Source organism: Anomaloglossus baeobatrachus, chromosome 1 (assembly GCF_048569485.1).
Source record: "Anomaloglossus baeobatrachus isolate aAnoBae1 chromosome 1, aAnoBae1.hap1, whole genome shotgun sequence".
In the NCBI taxonomy this organism is placed as follows: Eukaryota; Metazoa; Chordata; class Amphibia; order Anura; family Aromobatidae; genus Anomaloglossus; species Anomaloglossus baeobatrachus.
The window spans coordinates 572,477,173-572,504,407 of NC_134353.1; the positions used below are offsets into that span (position 1 = coordinate 572,477,173).

The 27,235-nt window shown below is 44.2% G+C and overlaps 1 protein-coding gene across 1 annotated transcript; it reads right to left on the reverse strand.

Moving 5' to 3' along the window:
- Positions 1 to 370: 370 nt before the first annotated feature.
- Positions 371 to 25,421, reverse strand: MLANA (melan-A). Its single transcript, XM_075339678.1, has 5 exons — positions 25,334 to 25,421; positions 17,873 to 17,988; positions 14,541 to 14,637; positions 8,521 to 8,625; positions 371 to 682 (listed from the first exon to the last, which is right to left on the reverse strand). Exons 2-5 carry the CDS (start codon positions 17,953 to 17,955, stop codon positions 614 to 616), a joined length of 354 nt encoding a protein of 117 aa, XP_075195793.1. The 5' UTR covers positions 17,956 to 17,988; positions 25,334 to 25,421; the 3' UTR covers positions 371 to 613.
- Positions 25,422 to 27,235: the final 1,814 nt, after the last annotated feature.

A 27,235-nucleotide genomic window follows, 5' to 3' on the forward strand; every position in this document is an offset into this window, starting at 1 on the left:
TACCAGCCCTCTGATTAGGTTAGGATGAACAGCCCACCCATGTGTTGTGTGAAGGTGTGCCAACCTGACTATTCCAGTGTAAACCAATGCAGCAGAAGAACATTGTTTATTTTATAACCTTACCCCCAGAAAATCCCATAACCATGCAGACTGCAAAATAAGGTTAACTCTACAAGGCCCAACATTAGAGCACCTTTCCACCTCTAAGAGTAACAAGTAGAGTAACACTTAAATACGGACTAGGTTTATTTTTAAGTCCAAAGGTTCCATAATGAGGTGTTCAGTAACTTACAGTATTGACCCCGCTATTTTGCCATCAAGCTTTTTATCAGTATTGAGTAGTGAACCTTTAGCATAGAGATTGGACCATGATTGACAGCAAGAAACTTGACTATGTAGTATATGTAGTTATTTATTTTAAACAGATGTACTCTTAGAATTTCATAGTAGAGAGCAATAATCCCAAGACCCTGACACCAAGTTATACCTTCCAAAACTACACAGAATTACATTCTCCTCAAGCATCTTACATTAACAACTTTTTTTAATATATACATATTTTAGATTTATGCTAACCACAGATATCAGATAAGAAGGTTTGCTTCTGCTCAGTTCATGGAGTATAAGGTGGTGGCTGAACCTCTCCAGCAACCTTCTCATATGCAGGGGGTGCTCCAGGTACCTACCAAAAAAAAAAAAAAAAAAAAAAAAAAAATAAACACATTTTCTTTTGTTCAAGAAAAGCAGTTTAGTTACATGAAAATTCTCTCAAATCTAAGTGGACATCAATCATCACTCAAAGTTAAATTCATCAAGACAAGTTATTTTGAAGAGGGCGCATTGTGGAATCAGTTGATTAAAGAGATTCACACCTCTTAAGGGCTGCTTCTCATTTGCGAGTTTCTCGCAGTAGACCAATGCGAGAAAAACTCGCATTGGAATCGGACACGTTAGTGAATGATTCAGCTCTTATCTGCGTTTCTCAGTCCAATTCGGACTGAAAAAAAAAAAAAAAAAAAGAAAAAAAAAAAAAAATCGCAGCATGCTGCTTTTTTGCGAGTTTCTCCCACCATTTGTCTCAATGATTTCCTATGGAAGGGGATTAAAAGTAGGATCACACGCGCACCAGCGTTCACATTTGCGAGTGTGGCAGGAACTAAGCTCATTAAATATTCAGATGAATGTGACATCACATTCCCAAAGTTAAAATTAAATGACACATGTGTAATAGGTTTTATATAATTAAGATGTTGCATGAAACTAGCATCGCAAACGTGACACGCGCGAGCAAAAAGCATTGCACTTGCGTTGCACTCGCACCTAATGTGAGCTAAAATCAGCCGAGTATTTTTCAGCCCAGTCGGACCGATTTTACTCGCATAGATGTGTTTTCACCCTAAGAGTAAAAGCGTCTGACGAGTGGCACCACACCAGAAGTATTACATCGGAGAAAGATATCTGGCCTAAATGTCCTAGTCATGAATTAGATGAGCTGTGGCATTGCTCTAGCCACTGGTATGAAAATTGCTAAAGTCACAGAATGTTGGCACAACTCCAATTTACACCAAAATTGCCACTTTTCAAAAGCAATTTATACCAGAATTCTAGTGAATTTGTATTGATTAATAAGGGCCTTCGTCTTGGAGTCTTAAATTTAGGGGAGGGGGAAAGATTGACAAGTATAAATTCACTTTTGTTAAAGGAAGGCCAGTGTGACCTGCAGTTGACTCTAAACATGATCCAACTTTACCAAGCTGAAATTGCACTGTCCATGCATTTTTTTTTTATGCAAAAATGGCAAATTTTGGCCAGACCCAAACAATTTCCATTTTATTCCATGGTAAAAATGGGCTACATCTTCTTGCATTGTGTTAATTGATCTTAAACAAAAAAAAAAAAAAAATTTGCACATATAAAGTAAAGGCAGTACCATACTGGCACTAGGATGGTGAATCAAATCATACCATTTTCATGATTGTATGTTTCACTGTAGTGAAACATTTTATCAAAGTTCCAGAAATCAGTACAGTTAAATTGGTGTGAGCAGCAGGGGGTGGGACCATGTTAGTCAGGTCTTCCTTTATTATTCCTCTCCCATGTACCTTTTTTTTTTTAATCCAATCAAATCAATTTTTATTGTAGGAAGTTACATTACAAAAAAAAGGAGAAATTCAGGTATCATTGGCAATAATACACAAAGAAAACAACGCTGTAACATGTGGTAGTGTCACCTTTGATTATGATTCACATTTCCGGTCACACCACCACCAATCATGTCTGATGCAAGTTGCAACTTTTTTAGGTTAATCAATACCCAATACGTATAGACTCAACCTACCAATTTACTCTTTAATCCTCAAAATGAGGGATCCAAACAACCAGAACCAGAGAGTAAGAAAGGAAGATAAGAAAAGGGGGGGGGGGGGGGAGAGAGGTGGGGGAGAGGGGGAGAACCATGGATGGTTGCAAGGAGGCAACCGGGGAGGGGGGAGGGAGGGAATTGGATGGCGTTTTGGGGCAGCCCGAGCAGTAACAACAACAGAGATTTAAACACCTTGACCATTGACATGTGGTATGGGTGAACTCCCTGCGTAACACACACTGAGCCTATTTGACCCGTTTTTTTAATTATCAACAGTTTGTCCTGGAAACAGATGCCTGACAGGGGATGCATATACAGAGTTTAACCACGTGTCCCAAATCTGAAGTATTTTGTTTTTGGCGCGGATGGAGTGAGCCAGACAGAACTCGTATTGGCATTGGAGATTAATTCGGTTATATAGTTCAACTAATGTAGGCGTCTTTGGGGATTTCCAGTGCAAACTTATGCAATATCTGGCAGCTACTAGAATGTGAACTAATAAACCCCTGGATTCCCAAGAGAACTCCTCTATACCCACGTTTAGCACTGCCAGAGCCGGATTCGGATTAATACGATTGCCTGTCAGCTCACCCATCAGGCCAAACACCTCCAACCAGAACGAGAAAACCTTGGGACACGCCCACCAGCAGTGACCAAGAGTACCCCTTTGGAGGCAGCCCTTCCAACAATGTGGCGAATAATTTGGGAGGAACTGTGCTAAGTTGGCTGGGGACCGATACCATCGCAGGTGTACTTTTTTCAGTTGCTCCAGATGATTTATACACTTGGAATATTTTTGGATATTTGCTGATGCCGAGTGCCAGTTTGAAGGTGAGGTAGAGACACTCAACTCCACGTCCCATTTATTCATATAAGGAGATTTTTGCTCTTCGGGGGGGTTATTGAGCCATTTGTATGTCGAGGAGATACCTTTGGATTTAATTATCTTTTTAAATACCAAAGCTTTTGTTGTAGGTAACAGAGGCTTTGACTTTGGAGGAAATTTAGAGGCCAGAAAATGACCAATTTGGATGTGTTGATAGAAACAGCCCTTTAAAGAGGGGTGTTCCCATACTATTTCATTAAAGGGGTTAACACCCAAATCAGAGTATAGATCCGCCAGCACTGTAATGCCCGATCCCTCCCACCTGGCCAGATTCAAAAAGGGGATTTGAGATTCCAACGACTTGAGGGAAATCTCTGAAAGAGGAATCTGAATCTTATGAATCAAGTCATTTCGCCAGACCTCCAGGGAGGCTGACATGGTGGGAACACACGGGGAGAACCGTGAACGGCTCAAATATTCTGCTTCCATCATTCTTCTGACCGAGCCCTGGCGGGACAGGAAATTTTCAATCTGAGCCCATCTATGTGAATTACCTGGACGCCACCATTCCTTTAGTGATTCAATTAGTAAGGCTTTATAATATGCCGTTATGTTTGGGGTGCCCAATCCCCCTAAGTCATATGGGGGGTATAACACTTTACCTGCGACCCTAGCCCTTTTATTACCCCAGACAAATTTGTTAGTCAACGATTGAAGTTTCATCAGGGTTTTGTGAGAAATTTTGATGGGAAGGCATCTGAGCACATACAATATTTTGGGTAAGAAAACCATTTTAAAGGACTGTATCCTGGCCATCCAGGACAATGATATTTTTTCATATCTTCCCAATTCCTTTTCTAAATTTTGGATCAGAGGTTCCAAATTTTCTTTAATTAACATCTGCGATGGGGTCAGCTTAATACCCAAATAAGGTATCCCCCTGTCGCACCATTTGAATTGAAAGGCCCCCTCCAGCGCACTCCTGGCCTCCGCCGGTACATTAAACGGCAGTATCAAAGACTTTGCCGCATTAAGCTTATAATACGACACTTTAGAAAAGTTTGATAATGTGTTCACCACTGCTGGAATCGACACTGCAAGGTTAGAACAGGAAATTAATTATCACATCGTCTGCGTATAAACCAAGTTTATGTTCAAATTCCCCAACTCTTATACCAGAAATGGCTATGTTTTTTCGTATAGCTTCCGCCAGAGGTTCTACCACTAAAGCAAAAATAGCGGGAGACAATGGACACCCCTGGCGGGTGCCATTACTTCTTATTTGAAATTTAGATGACAGAAACCCCGATGCCAACACTGACGCATTTGGGTAAGAGTAGAGGGCTAGAATGGATGACTTGATGTTCCCCAAGAACCCGAATTTTGTTAGAACTCTCTCCAGGTATCCCCAGTGCACCCTGTCAAAGGCTTTTTCAGCATCAAGAGACAGGAATGCACTGGGTTCACCCGATATCTCCACCAGTCCAATCAAGTCAAGCATCCGTCTGGTGCCATCCTTAGATTGCCTCCCTGTCACAAACCCAACTTGATCTGGAGCCACTAAGGTCGGGATCACTTTGTGAAGTCTATCTGCCACTAGTTTGGCATAAATTTTAACATCACAATTTAGGAGTGAGATGGGCCTAAAATTACCCGGGGTGTCTGCAGGTTTCCCTGGCTTTGGTAGCGTGATAATTATCGCTTCTAAGTTGTCTGGAGAAATTGACCCTTTATTTTGCCAAAAATTGAAGGTTTTTGACATAAAGGGGGACAGAGTGGATGTAAATTGTTTGTAATATTCGTATGGCAGCCCATCGGGGCCCGGGGCAGAGTTAGACTTAGTCATTTTGATGGCACCTAGGATTTCATGTGTAGTAAAGGGAAGATTAAGTTCCTCTAATTGCTCATCTGAGACCCGGGGAAGATCCAGGGTGTCTAGGAAACCCTGTATATCCACTTGAGTCGGCTGTGACGTATTGGAATCATATTTTAGATTATACAGGGCCTCATAGTATTTCGCAAATGCTTCTGCTATTTCAATGGGATGTCTAGTGATTGGATCTCACGTTTTTTCGTCCTTCTTGCCAATAAGGACCCCGCTCTATCCCCCATAGCATAAAATGTCGATCTATTTTTTTTAAGATTATGTTCGTATTTTTGCAGGAGTAGGGATCTTAGTTGGAATCTATGGGTTACAATTTCTTTAGTCAAGTTAGGGGATGCTTTGGCTTTATTCAGGGATTCAAGGTGATGAATACGGGTTAATATATATTTAATATCTGCGTCTTTTTTCCGTTTTTTGGATGGAGGCTATTTTTATGAGCAGCCCACAGGGTCTCGTCAGAAATTTCCCCATTATTATTAAGTTTAAAATATTCTGTTAACACTGACTCTACTTCATCATGTACCTTCTGCCTACCAAGCAAGCTGGTATTCAGTCTCCACCTAGGGGAATTTTGAACATTAAAGCTACCCTGAACAGACAAAGAGATCGGCGCATGATCTGTCCAAGTAATTAAACCAATATCAGCTGCCACACAATTACTTATAGATTTGCTGTCGACCAAAAAAAAAAAATCAATTCTACTGTATGAGCGGTGCCTGGAAGAGAAGAACGTATAGTCTTTCTGATGCGTGCAAATATCTCCAGATGTCATGAAAATGGAATTCATTGATGAGATGCTTAAGTTCCTTAGCATGTGGGATGCTGGTGTTGGAGCAATCCATGGAGCGTATTACAGGTATATTAAAGTCTCCACAGATGATTTCCGCCCCTGTGGCAGTATCTTTGAATGCTTGGAAAAATTTCCTAGCAAAGTTCAATTGTGATGAATTTGGGGAGTAGACCGTTGCCAAGGTATAAGGGACGCTGTTGATATAACAAGACAAAATAATATATCTTCCATCCGCTCCATAACTGACATTTATCAATTTAAAGGCCACTGAGTTCTTTATTAAAATGGCCACTCCTCCTCTTTTTTTTGAGTCATTAGCAAAAAAGGTGTGTTGGAAGCTTGGATGAAGTAGCCGTTTATTATCTGTGGAAAGAAGGTGGGTCTCCTGAATGCACGCTATATCACAGTTAGATGCCTTGACCTCTCTCCACATCATTGACCTTTTTGCTGGGGAGTTGAGCCCGTTCACATTAATAGACAATATCTTAATTCTCATATTGGAGCCGCAGGGGGGGTTGAATTCCCAGGAACGCCATCAGGGATGAGAGGGGCTAGACCAGCAAGGAATTGAGAGAAATTTCCAGAAAAAATTAAGGAACATTTGTGAGAAGAGGAACAAAAACAAAAAAATTCCAACAACACCGGTTTGCCCCGAATAGGGTGCCCGGTGTATAACCGCTCGCCATAGGCGAGACCATCAGGGGGGCTACGTGACATCCCGTGTCACAGGAGCAGGGACAGCAGGTGCCATAAGCAGGAAGGAGTCCCAGCTAAGCTACTGACCATTCAGGGTTAATCCTGTCTGGAGGGCCTCTATGATTCTCCTGCCCACCAGGGTTTGGTGGGTGGGCTATTCCCCAGTCATCCAGCAATTTGCCCAGCTGAGAAGGAGTATGACATATGTGAGTGCCTCCATCTTTGAAAATTATCATCTTCACCGGAAAACCCCACTTGTACTTGATGTCTTGATCTCTAAGGAGTTTAGAAAGGTGGGCAAATTCTCTTCTTTTATTAAGAGTTGCAGCAGAAAGATCTGGGAAGATTTTTAGTCCCATGAAAGTGTCTGGCAGGGCTGGATTTCCCCTCAGTGTGTGCAGCACAGCTTCTTTTGTTTTATAGAAATGAAGTCTAGCCAGGACATATTTAGGCAGAGCTGGATCTATGCCTTTGGCTTTCGGGACTCTATGAATCCTGTCCACTATCAGGTCTCTAGTGTCCCATCCAGGGAGTATAAGCTGCAGAAACTTGTAGAAGTATTCCTGGAGGTCTTTATCTGCTACTGATGAGGGAATCCCTCTGATTTTTAGGTTATTTCTTCGGGATCTGTCCTCTATATCACTGATTTTAAGTTTTAGTGCCTCCACCTCCTTTTCCAAAGCTGTGTTAGCATCTATCAGATTGTTATGTGATGTTGCAAACTCAGCCATCTTAGTTTCTACATGCTCTGTGCGAACCCCTAGAGACCTGATCTCTTCCTTCAGCTCTCTTACTATTTCTCTGAGATCAGCCTGCAAGGAAGCCCTCAGCGTTTTCAGCAGAGCTTGCATTGTTTCCTCTGTCAAAGGAATGGCTGTGCAGCCTCTTAAACAGCCTGTTCCTCCCTGTGAGGAGTGGGAAGAAGCTGAGTGTGAAGCCATCTTGCTTGGTGAGCAGAGATCCCTATCCAGGGGGTAGAAGTCTGTCAGTTTGGCTGGAGTGCCAGTCTTTTTAGGTCTCCCCTTAGGCATAGCTGGGGGCTGGGGTTACTCACACCTCCTGTAGCTGGTAATCCTGTTATCTGTGAGCTGATAAGAGCCGGTTTATCCTGCTTCAGCACAGAGCTCTCCTTCAAGCAGCCGTCGCCATCAGCGTGCAGGCCACGCCCCCTCTCCCATGTACCTTCATGACTTCTATGTAAAGATTCCCTTAGTCACCACAATTATAATTATGGCTGGTGTGTGCGCAGTATACATTCTGAAGTATTTCAATCAGGTCAATAAGATAGCACTGTATTCAAGAGTAGACCCCACCCCATAACAGCAGCTTACCGCAGAAACAAGTTCATGGACAATTCAGAGGACGACGCTTTTCTCAGGATTAGCAGCAGATGTGTCAAGCCAGAAGACCACATCTTCAATAAGATGGTGCCAGATAATGGTATGTGCAGGCAACTGCCATTTTATTGAAAAGCCTGAAATATGTCAGTGTATACTGCACATGCACCAGCCATTATCATTGTGGTGACTGAGGAAATCTTGTTACATAAAAGCCATGAAACCACACAGGGGAGGAATAAAGGAAGACATAACCTTCAGTGCAGACCCCCGATGCACTGATTTCTTGAACTTTGATCAAATATTTTTCAATGCAATGAAAGCATACAGTCTGGAAAGTGACGATATGATTTGATTCCCCATTGTAGCATTAGTATACTGCTACCTTTTCTTTATATGTGCAAACCCTGGTGGTTGGTTCCCTTTAAAGTGACTTAAAAAAACCAAGCCCAAAATTTATTGTAATGTGTTTGTTAACTTTTGCAAGAGTCTGATTTTACATCTATACATCTTTTTAAATATATTTTAAGTGGTATTCCCTGTATCAAATTACAGCTCAATGCCCCAATTTCTGGTATATATAAAAAAAAAAAAAAAAAAAAAAAAAAAAAAAAGTTTAAATACCACATTGTTCAGCGTGTTGTAATCCTGTAAAGCCAGTTTACATTCTCCAGTTTCTCGGGATGCGCCCATCATAGATCGGATTGCAGCTGGATTAAAGTGCTGGGACTGAAAGCAGAAAATTTTAGAGCTTATAAAAAGGAAAATACATTGCCATCTAAAACAAATGGTTGTACTCAGATTCTCAAAGTTTCCATCTGGGCGAGAAGACCATCCATGCTACCATAGGATTGTGGAATAATTTGTTGGCTGCTTGTCCAGCCTGTGGACTCTGAAGCCCTCAGTCCTGAATGAAGCGGAGGTAGGCATGCTCAGCCTCTTTGATTATGCATTAAGGATAACTTGCAATTTTGGAAAGAAAAAAAAAAAAAAAACCCAACAAAATTTTAAGCTTACAAGCAGGGCCCTCACTCCTGGTATCTTAATTTTTTTTTGGTATTGTCTCATTGTCTGTACATGTCCCCTCTGAATTGGAAAGTGCTGTGGAATATGTTGGCACTATAGAAATAAAACTTATAATTTGTTAGTCCTTAGTCTAAAATTTAGTTTAAGGTCTTAGAAGCAACACAGGAAGGGATATATTTCAGGAGGGATTTATAGACCGCTTTAATGTTGGATGTAACATTTAAAGAGGACAAACTCAAACCAACCACACAATGCAATGTATAATCCTTATATGTGAAAGGCACAGCTGAGCTACAACAGAGGAAAGTGACCAAGTTAAAGGAAGTTGATGATAGCTTCTAAAAAGGATAAGTATGACATTAAGGCCCTGTGCGCACACTTTGCTACTTTTTTGGGTGCAGTTTGTGCCCCTAAACTGCATGCAGTCCATTCCCAGCAAAGTCTGAGATTTGAGAAAGCTTGTGCACACATTGCTTTTTTTTGTCAGCAGTTTTGCTTGCAGAAAAGAAAAAAAAAAAAAACAAAAACACAGCAGGTCACTTTTCTGAGTTTTGCCATTGACAATGATGAAAACACAGGGGCAAAAATGCACGTGGCTTTGATGCTTTTTTGGCTAGAGGGTGTTTTTTTTGAGCAAAAAAACAAGTGCGCACATAGGCTTTTTTTCACATTGCGTTTTGCCTTACATTCACAGGTCCCATTGGAGCATAGTTCCAAACCTCCCCTCCCCCACCCCACAAAGCGTGTTTCGGACGCATGCGCTGGCAGGGCCATTCACTGTAATTGAGCACATTACGTTAGCGTGTGCTCTGTTTTGTGCCATTTTTGCACATAAGTTTTCGACGGACACCCGAACGTAGTCGACTACATTCGGGTGTCCGTCTGCAGAAAATGTATATGTGCAAAAATGGCACAAAACAGAGCACACGCTAATGTAGTGTGCTCAGTTACAGTGAATAGCCTCCCAGCACATGTGTCCGAAACACGCTTTGCAGAGTGGGGGAGAGGCGGTTCGGACGGATGCTCCGACAGGACCTGTGAACGTAAGGCAAAACGCAATGTGAAAGGAGCCTTAGGGTGTAAATAGTAAATTGATTAAGCCAAGTATTTTATTTTTTAAGAAACCAAACCTAACTACAAGGTAGCATCCACTAGATCAAAAAAGCTTGACAAAGGCAAGAATTAAGGGGGTTGTCCAGGACTTTAGCCTGTCAAAGAGAGGTTCTCAATGTTAAAGTCTGATCAGTAGGGGGTGCAACACCCATAACCACCAAACGTCTGTTCCCAGCCAGAACTACTAGTTGTGGAGCTGCACAACTCTACAGTGGCCACAGCTGGGTACTGTATATCTGCCTCCTATTCAAATCAATAGGGGAGAGGAAGAGAGAGTGGGGGGCTGTGTAGTTGTAGCACCCATGAATACATCAGGGTGCTACAGGGAACTGCATCCTGTCAAACCCCCACATGGTTCCAGGTTCCCAACAGGTTCACTAACATCAGCACTACAAATCCCAACCACACCTCACTCCATGACCTGTACAGACACCAGTTGGTTGGTCAAGTTAGAGCACGGCTGCCCACCTAGGGGGTCAGGCAGACTGGCGGGAGGGGAGTCAAGGAAGTGAAGGGTCACTTCAGCAGTAGCCCTCAGAGTGAGAAGCTGGGGAGTTGGAGATCCCAGGGAGGAGACAGGTTGGGTTGCAGATGGTGGTCTGGGACCACAGGAGTCTGGGACCGGTATCAGGAACACTGGACAGGAGTGTAACGGACACAGTCTAGGAGGACTGTTGGCACCAGTGTGACACCCCTGGACTATCAGGTCATTACAGGGTACTGCACAAGCTGCCCTTCCATGCAGTATTCCAAGTTCCTCATGGTTCTGGGTCCCCATTTTGAGGTGTTGCCACCAACAGCAAATCAAATCCTAGATACACACTGCACCACACCCACCAGTGGACAGCTTGAGTGGAATAGAGTCGCCTACTTGGGGGGGTGGGGGGGGGGGGGTGAGTAGTGTTGTCAGTCAGTGAGTGCGGGAAGGTTGGGAAATAGCCCTCAAGTTGTGAGGCGCTCAGAGGAGGTTGGGACTGGTGGCTCCCAAGAGAAGCAGTCTAGGTTGCAGACGGTGGTCTGGACCTAGGGGAGTCGGACTCCCAGTCGCAGGGGATTGCGGCTAGGTGCCTGGATCTGTCAAGGAGAACGATCAGCAGCCTGGCACTGTCACCGGTCTGGGATCGAAGGCACGGCGAGGCACATGGACCCTGGTTCAGGGAGAAGCTTTAGACAACCTGGCAATACCTGAGAACAGAGCCTTTATGATCTATCCCCACCTGCTCCAGAATCGGGGCACTAGCTCAACGAGGTGGGGGGAGGGGGGGGGAAATAGGGCCTTCCAAACAAATGGTCCAGAAAATCCCAAGCATGAGCCCTGAGAGCAGGCTCACACACTTAGCCATAGTGGGGAGCGAGGCCTGTCAAGTTTCAGACTACTGGGCCACCACGTTGAAGTTAAATGTAAGGGCAGGGAGGCAGGTCACAGATCACCAGGCAACACCATAGGGGACGGGACCCGGATGTGCTCCCCTCAAGCGGCAGCAATACAGAGATTTGGTTTACCCGGTTGTCAGCGTCTGCATATTGACTGAGTACCTGAGTGACCCCTGCATCCCACAGAGTCCTGGGGCCTTCCCCTACCCGTGGAGGGCAACGGCACCTTTGCTGCCCCACTCCATCACCCCAGGTACTCCCAACGGCAGCACTACCGATTACCGTACACCACGGGTGGTGCCACAAACTATATCTCCCCTGTAAATACCCCATTTGAGTGTGGCCCCTAGGTCCAGAGACCCTAGAGCCACAAATAATCACCCCTGTACCTGAGCGGTTTGAACCGCTGCAGGGGCGGCACATCAGAAAGCCCAATTACCTTACCGGTAACGAGCACAGCTTCAGGCACCTTGATAATTAACCTGTGGAGGATAGTCTCCTTATGAACTTTCCCCAAGAGTTCAGATTGAAGGCATCAGCACAACGAGGGGGTGGGAAATGGGGTTCTCCAAGGCACACAAACCACTAAAATCCCAAGTGCCATCCATCAAGAGCAAAATTGCCGTAGCGGGGCTCTGAAAGATTCAAGCCGAGGGGCCACAAAGGTCAATTTGTGCACGGAGGCAGGGCTCATGACTTACCAAGTGACACCGGTGGGAGTGGGACCTGGACGGGCTCCCCCCTGCAGCGACTGTGGTACTTAGAGACTTTGGTTTACCATCTGTGCGAGTGTCTACTTATTCCACATAATCCAGCACCAAGACTACCACAGTGAGTAACCTAACCCCTGCACCTTGGTTTCCCAAGGCCAAGCCACCCGATCACCATACCTCCTTCCTCCCCCATTCTCTGGGAGCCATCCCTACCTGTGGAGGGACTGACACCTTGCTGCCCCCACACCATCAGCCCTGGTAATCCCTTTACTGCAACCCACACGTGCATTCACAAACATTTATCCCCTGTAAATACCCCTTTACATTAGAGTGGCCGCAAGCCCCCGGGGGTCCGTAGGCCCTCGAGCCACAGTAACCCTGGATCCAAGCAGTTCGACATTACTTTACTGTAGCCACTATGCCATTGACCAATATGTGCTGTGCAAGTGCAACCATGTAGTTCCAGCTGCTGCCAGCATCAGGACCAGCTGATCACCTGGGATTCTGAGTGTCACACTTCCCCTGATTAGATCATTAATGTTCAAGTTCTGGACAACCCATTTAATGCTAAGGAACACCAACATTGAGTGGCATAGTATGACTTCTTATACAATTGTACTGTCCATCACTTTCAAGTTACCAAGTAGGCAGCCACACACTAAATATTAGTTTCAAGCTGAGTTAAGAAAGGGGAGGGTGGGACACATGGAGATGCAGCTAGTCCAGCGAGGTCTCTTGCCATGGGTTCTGTTAAGAATATTTTTTCTGAAACGCTGCACTCTTACATCCAGGCTCTGAATCATGCTGCCCAGTTTCAGCAAGATGAATTGCCAGACTGAGGCCAGTTGTGTTTATTGATATTTACTGTGGCTGCCCATTGTTGCAGTGGGTACATTTTAAACGCAAGAAATCCAGGCCACTTATGGTTATCAGCTTTCAAATTTAGTGACTGTAAATCCAGGGATATATGCTGGTTAGTTTGTAGCTGAGGAAATGTTTCTGTGATGCCCTGGCCTATCAGGTCGTCACAGGGTATTGTGCAATCTGCCCTTCTGTAAGATATCCACCTCCTCCTTGGCAACACCAAAGGTCAGGGACTGTAACCAAGAACAAGCTAATCAAAATCCTAGGAACACTGCACCACACCCACTAGTGGCCGATCTGAGTGGAATAGGGTTGCCCACTTGGGGGATTTGTTAAGGGGAGGTCAGGAGTGTTAGGAGACAGTGAGATGAGAAGTGACTCGAGAGGAGAGGTCAGGAGCTGGGCTCCTTGAGACTACTAGGTGGCAAACGTTGGTCTGGGCCTGGTAGGAGCTGGACCCCGGTCGCAGGGGGATCGTGACAAGTGGAACGGACTATCAAGGAGGACAGCTGGTGGCCTTGTGCCATCACCGGGCAGTGGCCAAGGCACGATGGGGTACGTAGACCCTAGGTCAGGAAGGAGCTTCAGGCGTCCTGATAATTTACCCGACGAGGACGGAGCCTTCAAGATCCATTCTCCACCCGCTCCAAAATCTGGGTACTAGCGCAATGAGGGGGATAGGACTTCCCATTACATGGTCCAGAAAATCCCAAGCGTGAACCCTGAGACAAGCTTACCCAGTTAGCCATACTGGTGAGTGGGACCCGATTAGTTTTACACTAAAAAGGGACCAACCAGTAGACTAGGTGCCAAAGGTAAAGGTCACAGACTAACAGGCAACACCAATGGACATCGGATCCAGGCGTGCTCCCTCTCAGCTGCAGCGGTGTCCAGAACTTTGGTTTACCACAGTTGTCAGTGTCAGAGTTATTGGACTGAGTGAGTAAACAAGTGGCCCTTACTGTCACAATGGAACCTCCCCGTCACCATCACAGAGTCCTGGGGCATTCCCCCTAACCGTGGAGGGGGTTAAACACCTAGCTGCCCACACCATCGCCACCGGGTACCCCCAATTTCAACGGTGGTACTCCACCTTACCACACACCATGGGTGGCGTCACGAACTGTAGCCATATCGTGTAAATATTTCCCCTTTATTCCGAGTGACCATGCGACCCCTGGGTCTAGAGACCCCTCAAGCCACCACAGATCCGGATCCAAGCAGCTCGGCTGCTGATGCGGGGGCGGCACATTTTCCCCATAAATTCTTCCTAACCTCAGGGTTCTTTGCCCGCCTTCCATTGAGCAACATTGGAGTATTAAGTCGAACCAAGAACTAATGCAAGACAAAAATCAGGACTGGAAGTTTAAATTAAAGACTTTATATCTAAGATACTACAAGTATTGATACAAAAAACAAAAAAAACAAAAAACAAACAAACAAACTCATTTTGAAAGTAGACTTGTCTATTATGCATATTTTAGCCAAAATATCCACAGGTTTGGGCATTTAATGTATGTTAAGACACATTCATAACTTCGGTAATACATTTACCTTTAGTATTTTGTAGCCACTGCGCCTTTTGAAATACCAGCATCCAATGATCAACACAAAGGCAGCTATAATAGCAAGAATTGCAATTCCAGTAGCTCTACAAAATAAAATTGTAAGAACATTTAAAAACTACTACTTAACGATAAAGTATATGGGCTGATTTGTGGGATTGTTTTCCAAAACACCTAACACAAATTGCATCATGTAGTGGTTGACAGCTACAGTTATGTACAGTAGATGCTCAAAACTCCTTTAAAAAACAAAACACCTCCCAGATTTTATAAAACCAGATCATGAAAAGTGTCACCAACATGCTATTGTCCAACTAACCATACATTTTAACTATATATTCAGACTGCAGGTTAGCAACAAAAGGTTATCTGCTCGGGGATAGGGGGGAGGGGGAGATGAACCTGTTTGCACTATTTTATATTATATAATTAGCAGCTGCCCCTTAAGTTACCAGTTCCTACCTTTTCAACTGCATACATGCTAATATACCATTTGGGGTAAGGAGGTTCTTTGAGGTTTAAAAAAACCTACCAGATATAAACATCTATACAAAATGACCATCCAGCATTAACTACAGGAAGAATAAGAATTTTACATGTGAAAGGGGGTGTACATAATAGGGACAGGTACAATAATCATAAACAATCCAAGACACAAACAGGTACAGGAGGAGAGATGTCCCTGCCCATGAGGGCGCACAGTCTACAAGGGATAGGTGAGGATACAGTAGGTGAGGGTAGAGCTGATACAGCGCTGCACTATCAGACTGAGGGTTATGGCAGGTTGTAGGCTTCTCGGAAGAGGTGGGTCTTCAGGTTCCTTTTGAAGCTTGCCAGGCTAGGCGAGAGTCTGATGTGTTGTGGCAGAGCATTCCAGAGTATGGGGGAGGCACAGGCTTTGTCATGGTTAGTGTTTTGAACTAAAGTTGTTGGCCAATGGGAAACCAGTGAAGGGATTGGCAGAGAGAAGAGGTCGGGAGTAGCAGGGGGACAAGTGGATTAGCCGGGCACCATAGTTTAGAATAGATTGTAGGGGTGCAAGACTGTTAGAAGGGAGGCCACAGAGCAGGAGGTTGCAATAATCCAGACGGTAGATAAGGGCACGTACTAGGGTTTTTGCAGCTTACACAATGTGTAACCTCCAGCCCAAGTTTTGACAAATGCCAAGAACCCCTTCCCCACTGTGAGCATTACCTGACACTCCATAATGCAAATCACCCAGACATGCTTGCGCAACATCTTCCTGATTACTTGGAGTCCATAAATCTATCCAAAGCATTTAAGTAAACCCCATCACTGCCAAAAATCCACATGACCAGATTCTAATTCAAAGGGTCTTACCTCGATCCCACCATTCCTGGCCACAAAACCGCCCACTGCTCTGTTCACTGTTTTATTCTTAAGCTGGTGTCACACATAACGACGACGACAACGACGTCGCTGCAACGTCACCATATTCTGTGACGTTGCAGCGACCTCAACAGCGACGTCGCTATGTGTGACACATAACAACGATCAGACCCCTGCTGCGAAATCGCTGCTCGCTCCTAAATGCTCCAGGTCATTTTTTGAACGCTGCTATCCCGCTGCGCCATGCTGATAAGCTGATAATCCTTTTGTTTGACACCGCAGCAGGGACGCTACGCTACGTCTGAAACCACACAACGACCGTCGACGTCGCTATGATCGCTGCTCCGTCGCTGCTTTTTATACCATGTTTGACAGCTTACTAACGATCATCTATGGTCGCTGCTACGTCACAGAATATGGTGACGTTGCAGCGACGTCGTTGTCGTCGTCGTTATGTGTGACCCCAGCTTTAGTCTTTTAATCTAGCCCCATGCCAAAACTTTCAGTCACTATATCTGATTAAATTGATGAATGTCCCTAATCAGTTTAGTGCATGGGCGCATTCCCAATTCATTTCCTCTGACGTGCAGTACCAGTGCTCCCGGGAGGTGATCCAGCCTCACAAACCGATGACATTCTGATAGAACTAGATGCCAACTCATACCTTGCACCCCTAACCACTTCAACTGGGGTTTGCTACACGCAAAGTGGTAATTGAGTTAGTTATTCCTCACATCAGCTTTTATTGCTTCTTGACAAACAAATGTCCTAGTATTCCCACCAAGCATGCCTACCTAACAAGGCTCCATAACAGCCCCTATTGTAAATGAATATGTTGCAAACCTGTCCACCTCCATCCCCAAAACTTTCAATTTTTAAAACTTCTAAAAACTGATACCATGACAAATCCACCACATGTTTTAATAAAGGTCCTATACGTGCCATACCAAACGCCAAATACCTTTTAAACACGCCACATGACAACCACTCAAAGTAAATAAAACCCACCCATTTTCCTGCCTAGTCAGTTGTAGAGAACAGATCCAGAAGTTCTACAACATCCCCAACCACTACTGCATCCTAGCCCAGAATGGGCAAATATGTGATCATATTGAACACTTTTACTGACAAGTGTTACCAGTTCACTTACAAAAGCCTCAAAAAGATGCCTAAGAAAAAGCACCAGCTCAAAAAAGGACTTTGGCAAAGCTGGTCCAGCTTTGCCACATACATATATAAAGCACCAAACAAACCACACACTGCCCTTCAGGTATCAGCCATTGCACACCACTTCCTTAATCTCTAAAGCCTGGGTCACCAGAAGATAATTTAGTAATATCCAAAATGTCCCTCAGCTTGCAACCAAATTGCTATCCACGCCACAACTCTTGACACTAACCAACCTCCATCACTTTACTCAACCAAAACCGCAGCACACCTACAGAAGGATTTTTTTTTTTTTTTTTTTAAAACACAACTTTTGAAAATGTTTTTAATATATAGTTGACATGCCCATCGTGCAAATCCATAAATGCATTAAGACACACTGACTGCTTGAGTTTCCAGGCAGGTGATCAGTACGTACAAGGGAAAATTAACTTTACATAAAAAAAAAAAAAAAAAAAAAAAAAAACAAACACACACACACACACACACACACACACCACCTCACACACAAAAAAAAAACACTTCTTCCCCCCCCCCCCAAACGATTGACATGCTACAACACGCACACACCCCCCACCCCCACATTGCGGGGAGAGGGGGTTTGAGTGGCATTTAATCAGGAAGGTTAAATCAAAATTTGCTAAATTATGCCCTAAATTTGTGTAAAAATTACAAACAAGACTATACCAACACAACTTGATTTTCTGGGAGGAAAATTTTAAATTTAAGCCAACATCTGCAGCAACACAGTACAACTTCATCAAAATATCTTACTGACCACTTATATCAAACCTAATTACTTACTCTTCTGCACTGAGCCCCAAGTGTGGGCGGCCTCGGCTGGCATTGTATGCCCCCAATGCACGAGAAGAATCAGGACGGGGCATTCTCCAAGGCTCACAGAACCAGCTCCTGCCAAACTGCACAAAAGAAGTGTTTAAAATCATTACTCAGCTCCTAAAGCACTCTGTGCTCTCTGACAGAGCACACACCTAAATAGTCCCTCAGGTATCCAATTAGTACAATTAGAGAATTGGGGTATCTTAACCCTTTCATCAAAGCAAAGTGTTTATTAAGAAAACATATTGCTCTCTTTGTTTTGAGATTTAAGGGCTCCTTCACACATCCGTGAAACTGTGTTTTGAGATTGAGAAGTCAATGGGTGGAAAACGCAACCAAAGTGCAAAGAAGAAGTGACATGCTGCTTTTTTTTCTGCAGCGATTTTGACAAATATTTGTCAAACAAAACGCTGCCTAAAAAAAACGTGCGGATGGAAATTTGTAATTTATCATAGACTGGGGAAGCAAAACGCATGCATTTTGTCAATGACACAGTGCAGTTTAAAAAGTAACCAAAAAGCAAGAAAAAAAGCACATGTGCAGACAGCGCTTTTAGACCTCTTTCACAAGTCCGCGTAAAACATACACGTGTTTCACGGTCTGTTGTGTAGGTGTGTGTGTGTGTTACGTGTGCTGTCCCTGTGTTATCCGTGTGACATCTCGATACCACATGGACAGCATGAGCTGGTATACTTACCTGTCTCCGGTGCTGCTGGTACTTCTGGGTCTGCGATGAGTGCAGTAAATATACATGAGCTTAAGGCCTCTTTCACACGTAAGTGCCTCCTGTACATGTTTGGCAGTTTTCTCACGTACCGGAGACATGTACACACGTAGACCTAGGTATTCCTATGGATTTAGACACATGTAAGTATTTTCGCACGGAACATGTGTCCGTTCCGTACTTACGTGTGTCCGTGTGTTTCTCACGGCAACATGTCCGTTTTCTCTCCGGCATCACGGGTGTCACACGGAACGCAAACGTGTCACACGTAATGTAAACGGACCACACGGATGTGTTCCGTGTGACACGCACCGGAGAAAAGACATGTGTCTGTGAGAAAAAAAAACAAACCTTTACTCACCTTCTCCTGCCCTGCTGTCTCTGCCGCTGCTGTCACTTGCTGCCGACTGCCGCTCATTATGCTCATTGAATATTCACTTCATTGCGGCCGGAAGCAGCAGCAGCGGGGAGTCGGCAGGACCGGAGACCGAAGATCAGCACCACGGACAGCGACGTCAGGGACAGGTGAGTAGAAAGTTCCCGTTCTCCGTGTGTTATCACGGATAACACACGGAGTACGCACGTGTGCCATACACATGGCACACTGAGGGCAATACGCACCTTTGACACGTCCATGAAAAACGTGCATGATTTTCACGGACGTGTGAAAGAGGCCTGACTGAGCAGGACTTGGAAGTATCAGCAGAGGCAGAAACAGCAGCGCTGGAGACAGGAAGTATAAAATTTCTTTATTTTTATGTGACATGTATTATGTCCAGTACGTGTCACACTGATGTCACATGGATCACATTACTGGGCAGTCTGCGTGACACCCGTGCTGCTGGCAGAAAACAAACAAGTCGCCATGTGGAGCACACGGACACGCTTGTAAAAACACGGACATGTGCGCAAACCCATTGATTTTAATGGCTGTACGTGTATCCTGTATGTGTGGAAACAGACGTGTAAAGGGAGCCTAAGGCCCGTTTCACACGTCAGTGAAAAACACAGACGTTTTTCACTGGTGTGTAAAACACGCACATGTCCCTGCGTGTGCCGAAAATCACGGCACACGTGGGTTGTCTAAATGCAATCCGGGCTCCGTTCTCCGTGGTCCGTGATTGCACTTAGAGATTCACTCACCTGCGCCCGCTCCTGCTCTCCGTGGTGCTGAATCCTCCCGCGACGCAGCATCCGGCCGGCGGTGACCCCTGCAGGAGCTGCTTCCGGGTCGGCTGTGTCGCGCATAATGAATTTGCGCGACAGTAATCAGCCGGCACAGAAGGAGCAGGGAGAACGGGCTGCAGAGGACATCGCTGGACGCCGGGTGAGTTAAAATGTTTATTATTTTAAAAGCACGTTTTTTTCTGGCACGTGTTTCACGGACCACACCACTGCGTGGTCCGTGGAACATCAGTGATGCCAGAAAAAAATGGACATGTCTCCGTGCAGCAATCACGCACACGCGGGTACGCTGCACGGAGACACGTGCAGTGACAAATCACTGACGTGTGAGCAGACCCATTCATTAGAATGGGTCTGCCTATGTCAGTGATTCTGGTACGTTTAAAAAAAAGCACAAACGTACCAGAATCACTGACGTGTGAAAGGGCCCTTAGACTGTGTGCCCATGAGGAGCTTTTTAGTAAGTGTTTGATGCTGCATATTTTCACTGTGTCAGAAGCGCATTGTCTTACAGTTCCAGCACAGTGGATATGATTTATAGAAATCTCCTGCCCAATGTGCTTCAGCATTACTCCTTATAATCTGACAGGCGGTGCAAGTTTCAAATCCGCAACATGGCCATTTCTCTTGTGGGTACGCTGAGTTTTATGTATAGATTTTCCCCATAGACTTGCATCAGATGTGGAAAAAACTCACGTGTTTTTAGTGTGTTTCTGCAGCAGAAACGCATCAAAAACACATGTAAATCGCACATAAGAATGGTAGTAAAGCTTTGAGAAAGTCAAATACCAGGTACGTGCGGGCCACATGTGTTCTCCGTGTGCTATCCGCGATAACACACGGAGAACCGGTAATTTGCATACTCACGTGGTCCTTCCTGCTGCCCAGGGTACTGATCTTCGGTCTCCAGCCCTGCCGACTCCCTGCTGCTGCTGCTGCCGGCCGCTGTGAAGTGAATATTAAATGAGCATAATGTGCGGCGGTCGGCAGATAGTGACAGCAGCATCAGAGACAGGAGGGCTGGAGAAGGTGAGTAAAGATTTGTTATTTTTTTCTCTGACACATGAGTTTTCTCCGGCGCGTGTAACACGGGACCGCATCCACACTACATCCGTGTGGTGCGGGTGCGGCCAGTGTGACACCCGTGCTGCTGGAGAAAAATGGACATGTCAGCGTGTTGGAAAACGCACACATGTACAAACGGACACGGACACACGTTCCGTGTGGTTTTACGTGTGTGTGTCTGCTACCATAGGGTAGCATTGGTGTACGTGTCTCCTTTCCGCCGGTACGTGCAAAAGCGTACCAAACATGTACCGGCGGCATGGATGTGTGTCAGAGGCCTAAAACATAACACACCAATAAGAGACAAAAACGCGGAGTCAAAAACACAAAAAAAAGCATGTAAAAAAACCTGCAAGTAACCTAATTCACATACGTGCAAGTATGCTGCAGAAAATCTGCAACATCAAAAACTCACCAAAAGTTCATCACGGAAACCTGGTCTAAGGCCACGTGCACACATTGAGCATATGATGAGATTTCTACTTCAGTATTTATAAGACAGAACAGAGGAAAATAGAAGTACGGGCACCACTTCTTTATTTTTTACCCATTCCTGGCTTTGGTTTACAAATTGTGAGGTAAAAAACTCACCAAATACTCAATGTGTGCATCCCGTGGCCTTATCAATGATAATTTCAGGTAAAAAAAAACCCTCGGCAATTAGGCTATGTGCCCACGAGAGATTAAACCTGCGAATTTATCTGCGGAAAATCCACGGATTTTCTGGAATTTCCAGATAAAGGCGCAGGTTTCAGCATGTACAGACACTCCCCATGTTATCTTATGGGACATGGGGAGTGCTGTGTCCATGCTGCGGATACGTGTAACTATGGAACATGCTACGGATGTCCCACAGCCGCACGTATTTGCATGTCAATTCTTTCTGCGGAATTACCTGCGGAAATCCCGGCCCTCCACTATGGAGATAGAGGCCGGGACTTTTGCAGGTAAGTCGCATGAAGGTCCGCAGGTTTACTGCAGCTATTTCGCTGTACTACCGCAGCTAAAAATAGCTGTGGATTCCAGCGAGCAGCTGCGGGAAACCTGCAGCCGTACCTGCGGATATATCCGCAGGTACAAACTGCCATGGGCATGTAGCCTAACTCCACATTTGCACGTGGTCATACAAATATTGAGGTAAAAAACTCAGCAATTACTCAATGTGTGCACATGGCCTTACAAATACTGAGGTAACAAAAACTCACTTGATACTCAATGTGTGCACATGGCCTTACAAAAGCTGAGGTAAAAAAATTTAGCAAACACCCAACATTGCATGTGGCCTTACAAATACTGAGGTAAAAATCTCACCAAATACTCAATGTGTGCACATGTAGCCTAAGGGCTCTTTTCCACTTGCGTGCCGCTTCCAATGCAGGAGCATCGGAAGCGATATGCAAATGACCCTCTGCTGCGGTGTCAGTTGAGGGTCACGCGGCTGTGATGCGATCTTGCAATCGCATCACAGGAGCAGAGAAGATGGAGGGAGCACTTTCTCCCCATCTCCTCCGCCGTCTGTCTCTGCGTGCACCGCACTGCAGTCACATAATATGCAGGTGCAGTGGGATTTTATCCACACGTGAGCCGAGACTCAGTGCAAATCGCAGTATGCTGCGATTGCACCGAGAGCCCGATTCGTGTGGAGAAAAAACGGGACAGAGGAAACTGTCTCATTGTTTAACGCTGGTGCGAGTGTGATCCGATTTTTTATCGGATCGCACTCGCACCAGGAAATCGCAGACGGAAAAGCGCCCTTAATGTCACCATGGAGCGTAACTCAACCTTCTTAGGGTGCTCTAATACACACATAAAGTTTTTAGAAAATCTCTGCTTTTTTTCATATTTTGTTTTTTTAACTTTTTGTTTTCAGCTTTTTCCTTTTTTTCTATAATACAACAAATTGAGCTGTAAATCAGTAGGAAAATATAGAACTCACTACAGGTAATTTTTTTTTCTGGTGTGTGTTTTTTTTTCTTTTTAATACCTTTGTATTATTTTTTTTAATTCTTAGTGTTTTCTTTTCCAAAAAAAAACACTTCATGAACAAGGTATGGTGTTTTTTTTCAGATCACCAGGGCAGAATACATAAAAAAATGTATATCGGAAAACAAAAATTCTTTACAAGCCCCCAAAACTTCTGCTACAGTGCCTACAAGTAGTATTCAACCCCCTGCAGATTTAGCAGGTTTACACATTCGGAATTAACTTGCCATTGTGACATTTGGACTGTAGATCAGCCTGGAAGTGTGAAATGCACTGCAGCAAAAAAGAATATTTTTTTTTTTATTTATTTTTTTTTTAAATTGTGAAACGTTTATTCAGAGGGTCATTTATTATTCAACCCCTCAAACCACAAGAATTCTGTTTGGTTCCCCTAAAGTATTAAGAAGTATTTCAGGCACAAAGAACAATGAGCTTCACATGTTTGGATTAATTCTCTTTTTCCAGCCTTTTTTGACTAATTAAGACCCTCCCCAAACTTGTGAACAGCACTCATACTTGGTCAACATGGGAAAGACAAAGGAGCATTCCAAGGCCATCAGAGACAAGATCGTGGAGGGTCACAAGGCTGGCAAGGGGCACAAAACCCTTTCCAAGGAGTTGGGCCTACCTGTCTCCACTGTTGGGAGCATCATCCGGAAGTGGAAGGCTTATGGAACTACTGTTAGCCTTCCACGGCCTGGACAGCCTTTGAAAGTTTCCACCTGTGCCGAGGCCAGGCTTGTCCGAAGAGTCAAGGCTAACCCAAGGACAACAAGGAAGAAGCTCCGGGAAGATCTCATGGCAGTGGGGACATTGGTTTCAGTCAATACCATAAGTAACGTACTCCACCGCAATGGTCTCCGTTCCAGACGAGCCTGTAAGGTACCTTTACTTTCAAAGCGTCATGTCAAGGCTCGTCTACAGTTTGCTCATGATCACTTGGAGGACTCTGAGACAGACTGGTTTAAGGTTCTCTGGTCTGATGAGACCAAGATCGAGATCTTTGGTGCCAACCACACACGTGACGTTTGGAGACTGGATGGCACTGCATACGACCCCAAGAATACCATCCCTACAGTCAAGCATGGTGGTGGCAGCATCATGCTGTGGGGATGTTTCTCAGCCAAGGGGCCTGGCCATCTGGTCCGCATCCATGGGAAGATGGATAGCACGGCCTACCTGGAGATTTTGGCCAAGAACCTCCGCTCCTCCATCAAGGATCTTAAGATGGGTCATCATTTCATCTTCCAACAAGACAACGACCCAAAGCACACAGCCAAGAAAAACAAGGCCTGGTTCAAGAGGGAAAAAATCAAGGTGTTGCAGTGGCCTAGTCAGTCTCCTGACCTTAACCCAATTGAAAACTTGTGGAAGGAGCTCAAGATTAAAGTCCACATGAGACACCCAAAGAACCTAGATAACTTGGAGAAGATTTGCATGGAGGAGTGGGCCAAGATAACTCCAGAGACCTGTGCTGGCCTGATCAGGTCTTCTAAAAGACGATTATTAGCTGTAATTGCAAACAAGGGTTATTCCACAAAATATTAAACCTAGGGGTTGAATAATAATTGACCCACACTTTTATGTTGAAAATGTATTAAAATTTAACTGAGCAACATAACTTGTTGGTTTGTATGATTTATGCATCTGTTAATAAATCCTGCTCTTGTTTGAAGTTTGCAGGCTCTAACTTATTTGCATCTTATCACACCTGCTAAATCTGCAGGGGGTTGAATACTACTTGTAGGCACTGTATATAGGTCCCGAGTAAGGAAAAAAATGTATATAGATGTTGCAGTTGAGATGCGGTTAAAAAACATATTTTAAAAAAAAAAAGATTTCCCAAGTGACAAGTATAAAATAAATGTTTCACGGTCGCAAAAATGCATGCAGTATGTCAAATACAGTTTTTGGTTCAGTTTTAAGAGCACCTTAACTGCAATGTCTGAATATACCCTTAAACTAAATTTTTATTTCTTATCTTCTACTATATTTTTTTCAATCCTTAGGTATAGTTTGCAGATGGATATAAATGTATATGTTCTGTACAATGCGTTGTACACAAAATTACAAACTTTTTTCCAGAATTTAAGACCTGCACTGTATTTCTCAATACAGTTCTTATTCTGAAAACCTGCGGGAAAGGTTACGTGTAACTGATCAGGAATGATTGCTGAATTAATCAGCGGCACAGACTTCAAAGAGTGGGGATTTTATGGCAAATCAAAATAATAATTTTTCAAAATCAATTTAGCAGGATATTTTTAGGGACATGCAATACAAGTCGTTATTATCCCAAGATATACAGAGATTGCTTTGATGAAAATGACTTCAGAGGAAATAAAAGCAACATTTGCTATTGTTTCAATGTTTGTGTTTATCTAATGTCATGGATCTGTAAAGTAATTTCACCAAAATAAATTAAAATCTAATTTTCAAGAAAAACGGACAAATCAGTTTGAACTTACCTCTTAGTCAAGTTCTTTGTTTCTGGGAATAGATGCTTCGTTCCTCTCTTAGCCTTTTGAGTTTGGATCCTGTGATGGTCACGGGTTGCACTCAAAGGAAATTCTTTCATATGTTTTAATGAGCGTGAAAGCTAAAGTCATCCATCCCTTCTGAATGCCCTCCAGAACACATTCCCCACTAATTCTTATATTAAATAAAACACTGCCACAAGTTTAGGCGAGACTTATCATGAAGTTTTCTTGGCATACATGCAGGAAAATCTCCTGGTTTAAGGTATGTGGACACAACATCTTTTTCAGGCAGATTCCACCTGCGTTCCTGATGAAAAAATCTAAAAAAATTGCCAAAAAGAATTAAAAGTGATTGATGTTGATAGCGCAGAATACTGATGAACAAATCAATTACTGTACTATGAACTGTAAAATGATGATAATTAAAATAAGAATAAGATGTAAATGCTGTTTCATCGTAATAAAAAGCCACACAGTTGAATACACTTAGAATATACAGTCATTTCGCAACTCTGGTGCCCATAGACTTTAAATTGATTGACAACACTTGGGACCAAGGCTTGTAGTTACACCATATGACCATAGACTGGCAGATTGTTAGAGCGATAGATATATTTCATGATACTTAGGGCGGCACGGTGGCTCAGTGGTTAGCACAGCGTTGGGGTCTTGGGTTCTAGTCCCAATAAGGACAACATCTGCAAGGAGTTTGTATGTTCTCCCCATGTTTGCGTGGTTTTTCTCCGGGTACTCTGGTTTCCTCCCACACTCCAAAAACATACTGATAGGGAATTTAGATTGTGAGCCCCAATGGGGACAGTGTTGCCAATGTATGTCAGGCTTAAAACACACTTCCGCAAAAAAAAGTATCTTACGGTCCGTTTTTCGGGTCCATGTTCCGTTTTTTAGGGGCGTTTCTCCGGTACGTATGGCATCCGTGTGATGGCGTATGCGAGCCGTGTGTGCGTGTGGAATGTCCGTATTGACAAAAAATAGGTACGTGTGCTGTCCGTGTGCTGTCCGTTTTTAAAGTCCCGCATTCTTACCCAATTAACGATTTTAATCATTCATTATGAGATCCTGGTGTTGTTTGCTTTCTATTAACCTGATAGATTGGAAACAAGTGTTGCAGATTTTGTGATTAAAAACGGACACGGACGATACGTACTGAACACGGACATACTCCGTGTGCGGTCCGTGCAGGCACGGACCCATAGACTAAAGCGGGTCCGTGCCTGCGTGTTGCCGGCAAAAAACGGACATGTCGTCCATGTAGAAAAGCGCACACACGTACTTACGACACAGACACACGTTCCGTGTGATTTTACGTGCATGTGCCATCTACCATTGAATAACATGGGTCTCCGTGTGTACGTGTCTCCGGTACGTGCAAATACGTACCGCACACTTACAAAAAAAAAGGATGTGTGTTGCGGGTCTAAAGCGCTGTGGAATTAATAGCGCTATATAAGTGAATAAATATTATTATTATTATACTTGGCGTGAGAACAGCCGCAAGCTGAACTGCAGTGATCTCGTGCTTTCACTTCTCTTCCCTGCCAACGCCAGCTCACACATTACTGTGTGACACGCTGCAGTGACCTGGGGTGACCTCATGAGATTATCTCAGTACACTGCAGTGATTCTCACACAGCATGCATGCATATGTGATCCTGCAGTAACTACTCTCTCTGCCAATCTGTTCTTCATTGACTGGGACAGTGAGTCTTGGAATGTCGTAGGACCCCCTTTTGGATAATATCGGACCATGGAGCAGGGTTTTTGCAGGGAAATATAATTTGTGAATGATGGTGTATGTTATCTTTATTTCTGTAATCATTTTCACTTTTTAAGTCTTTCAGATTCGCTTTTTGGTAAGGAAATCGCTAT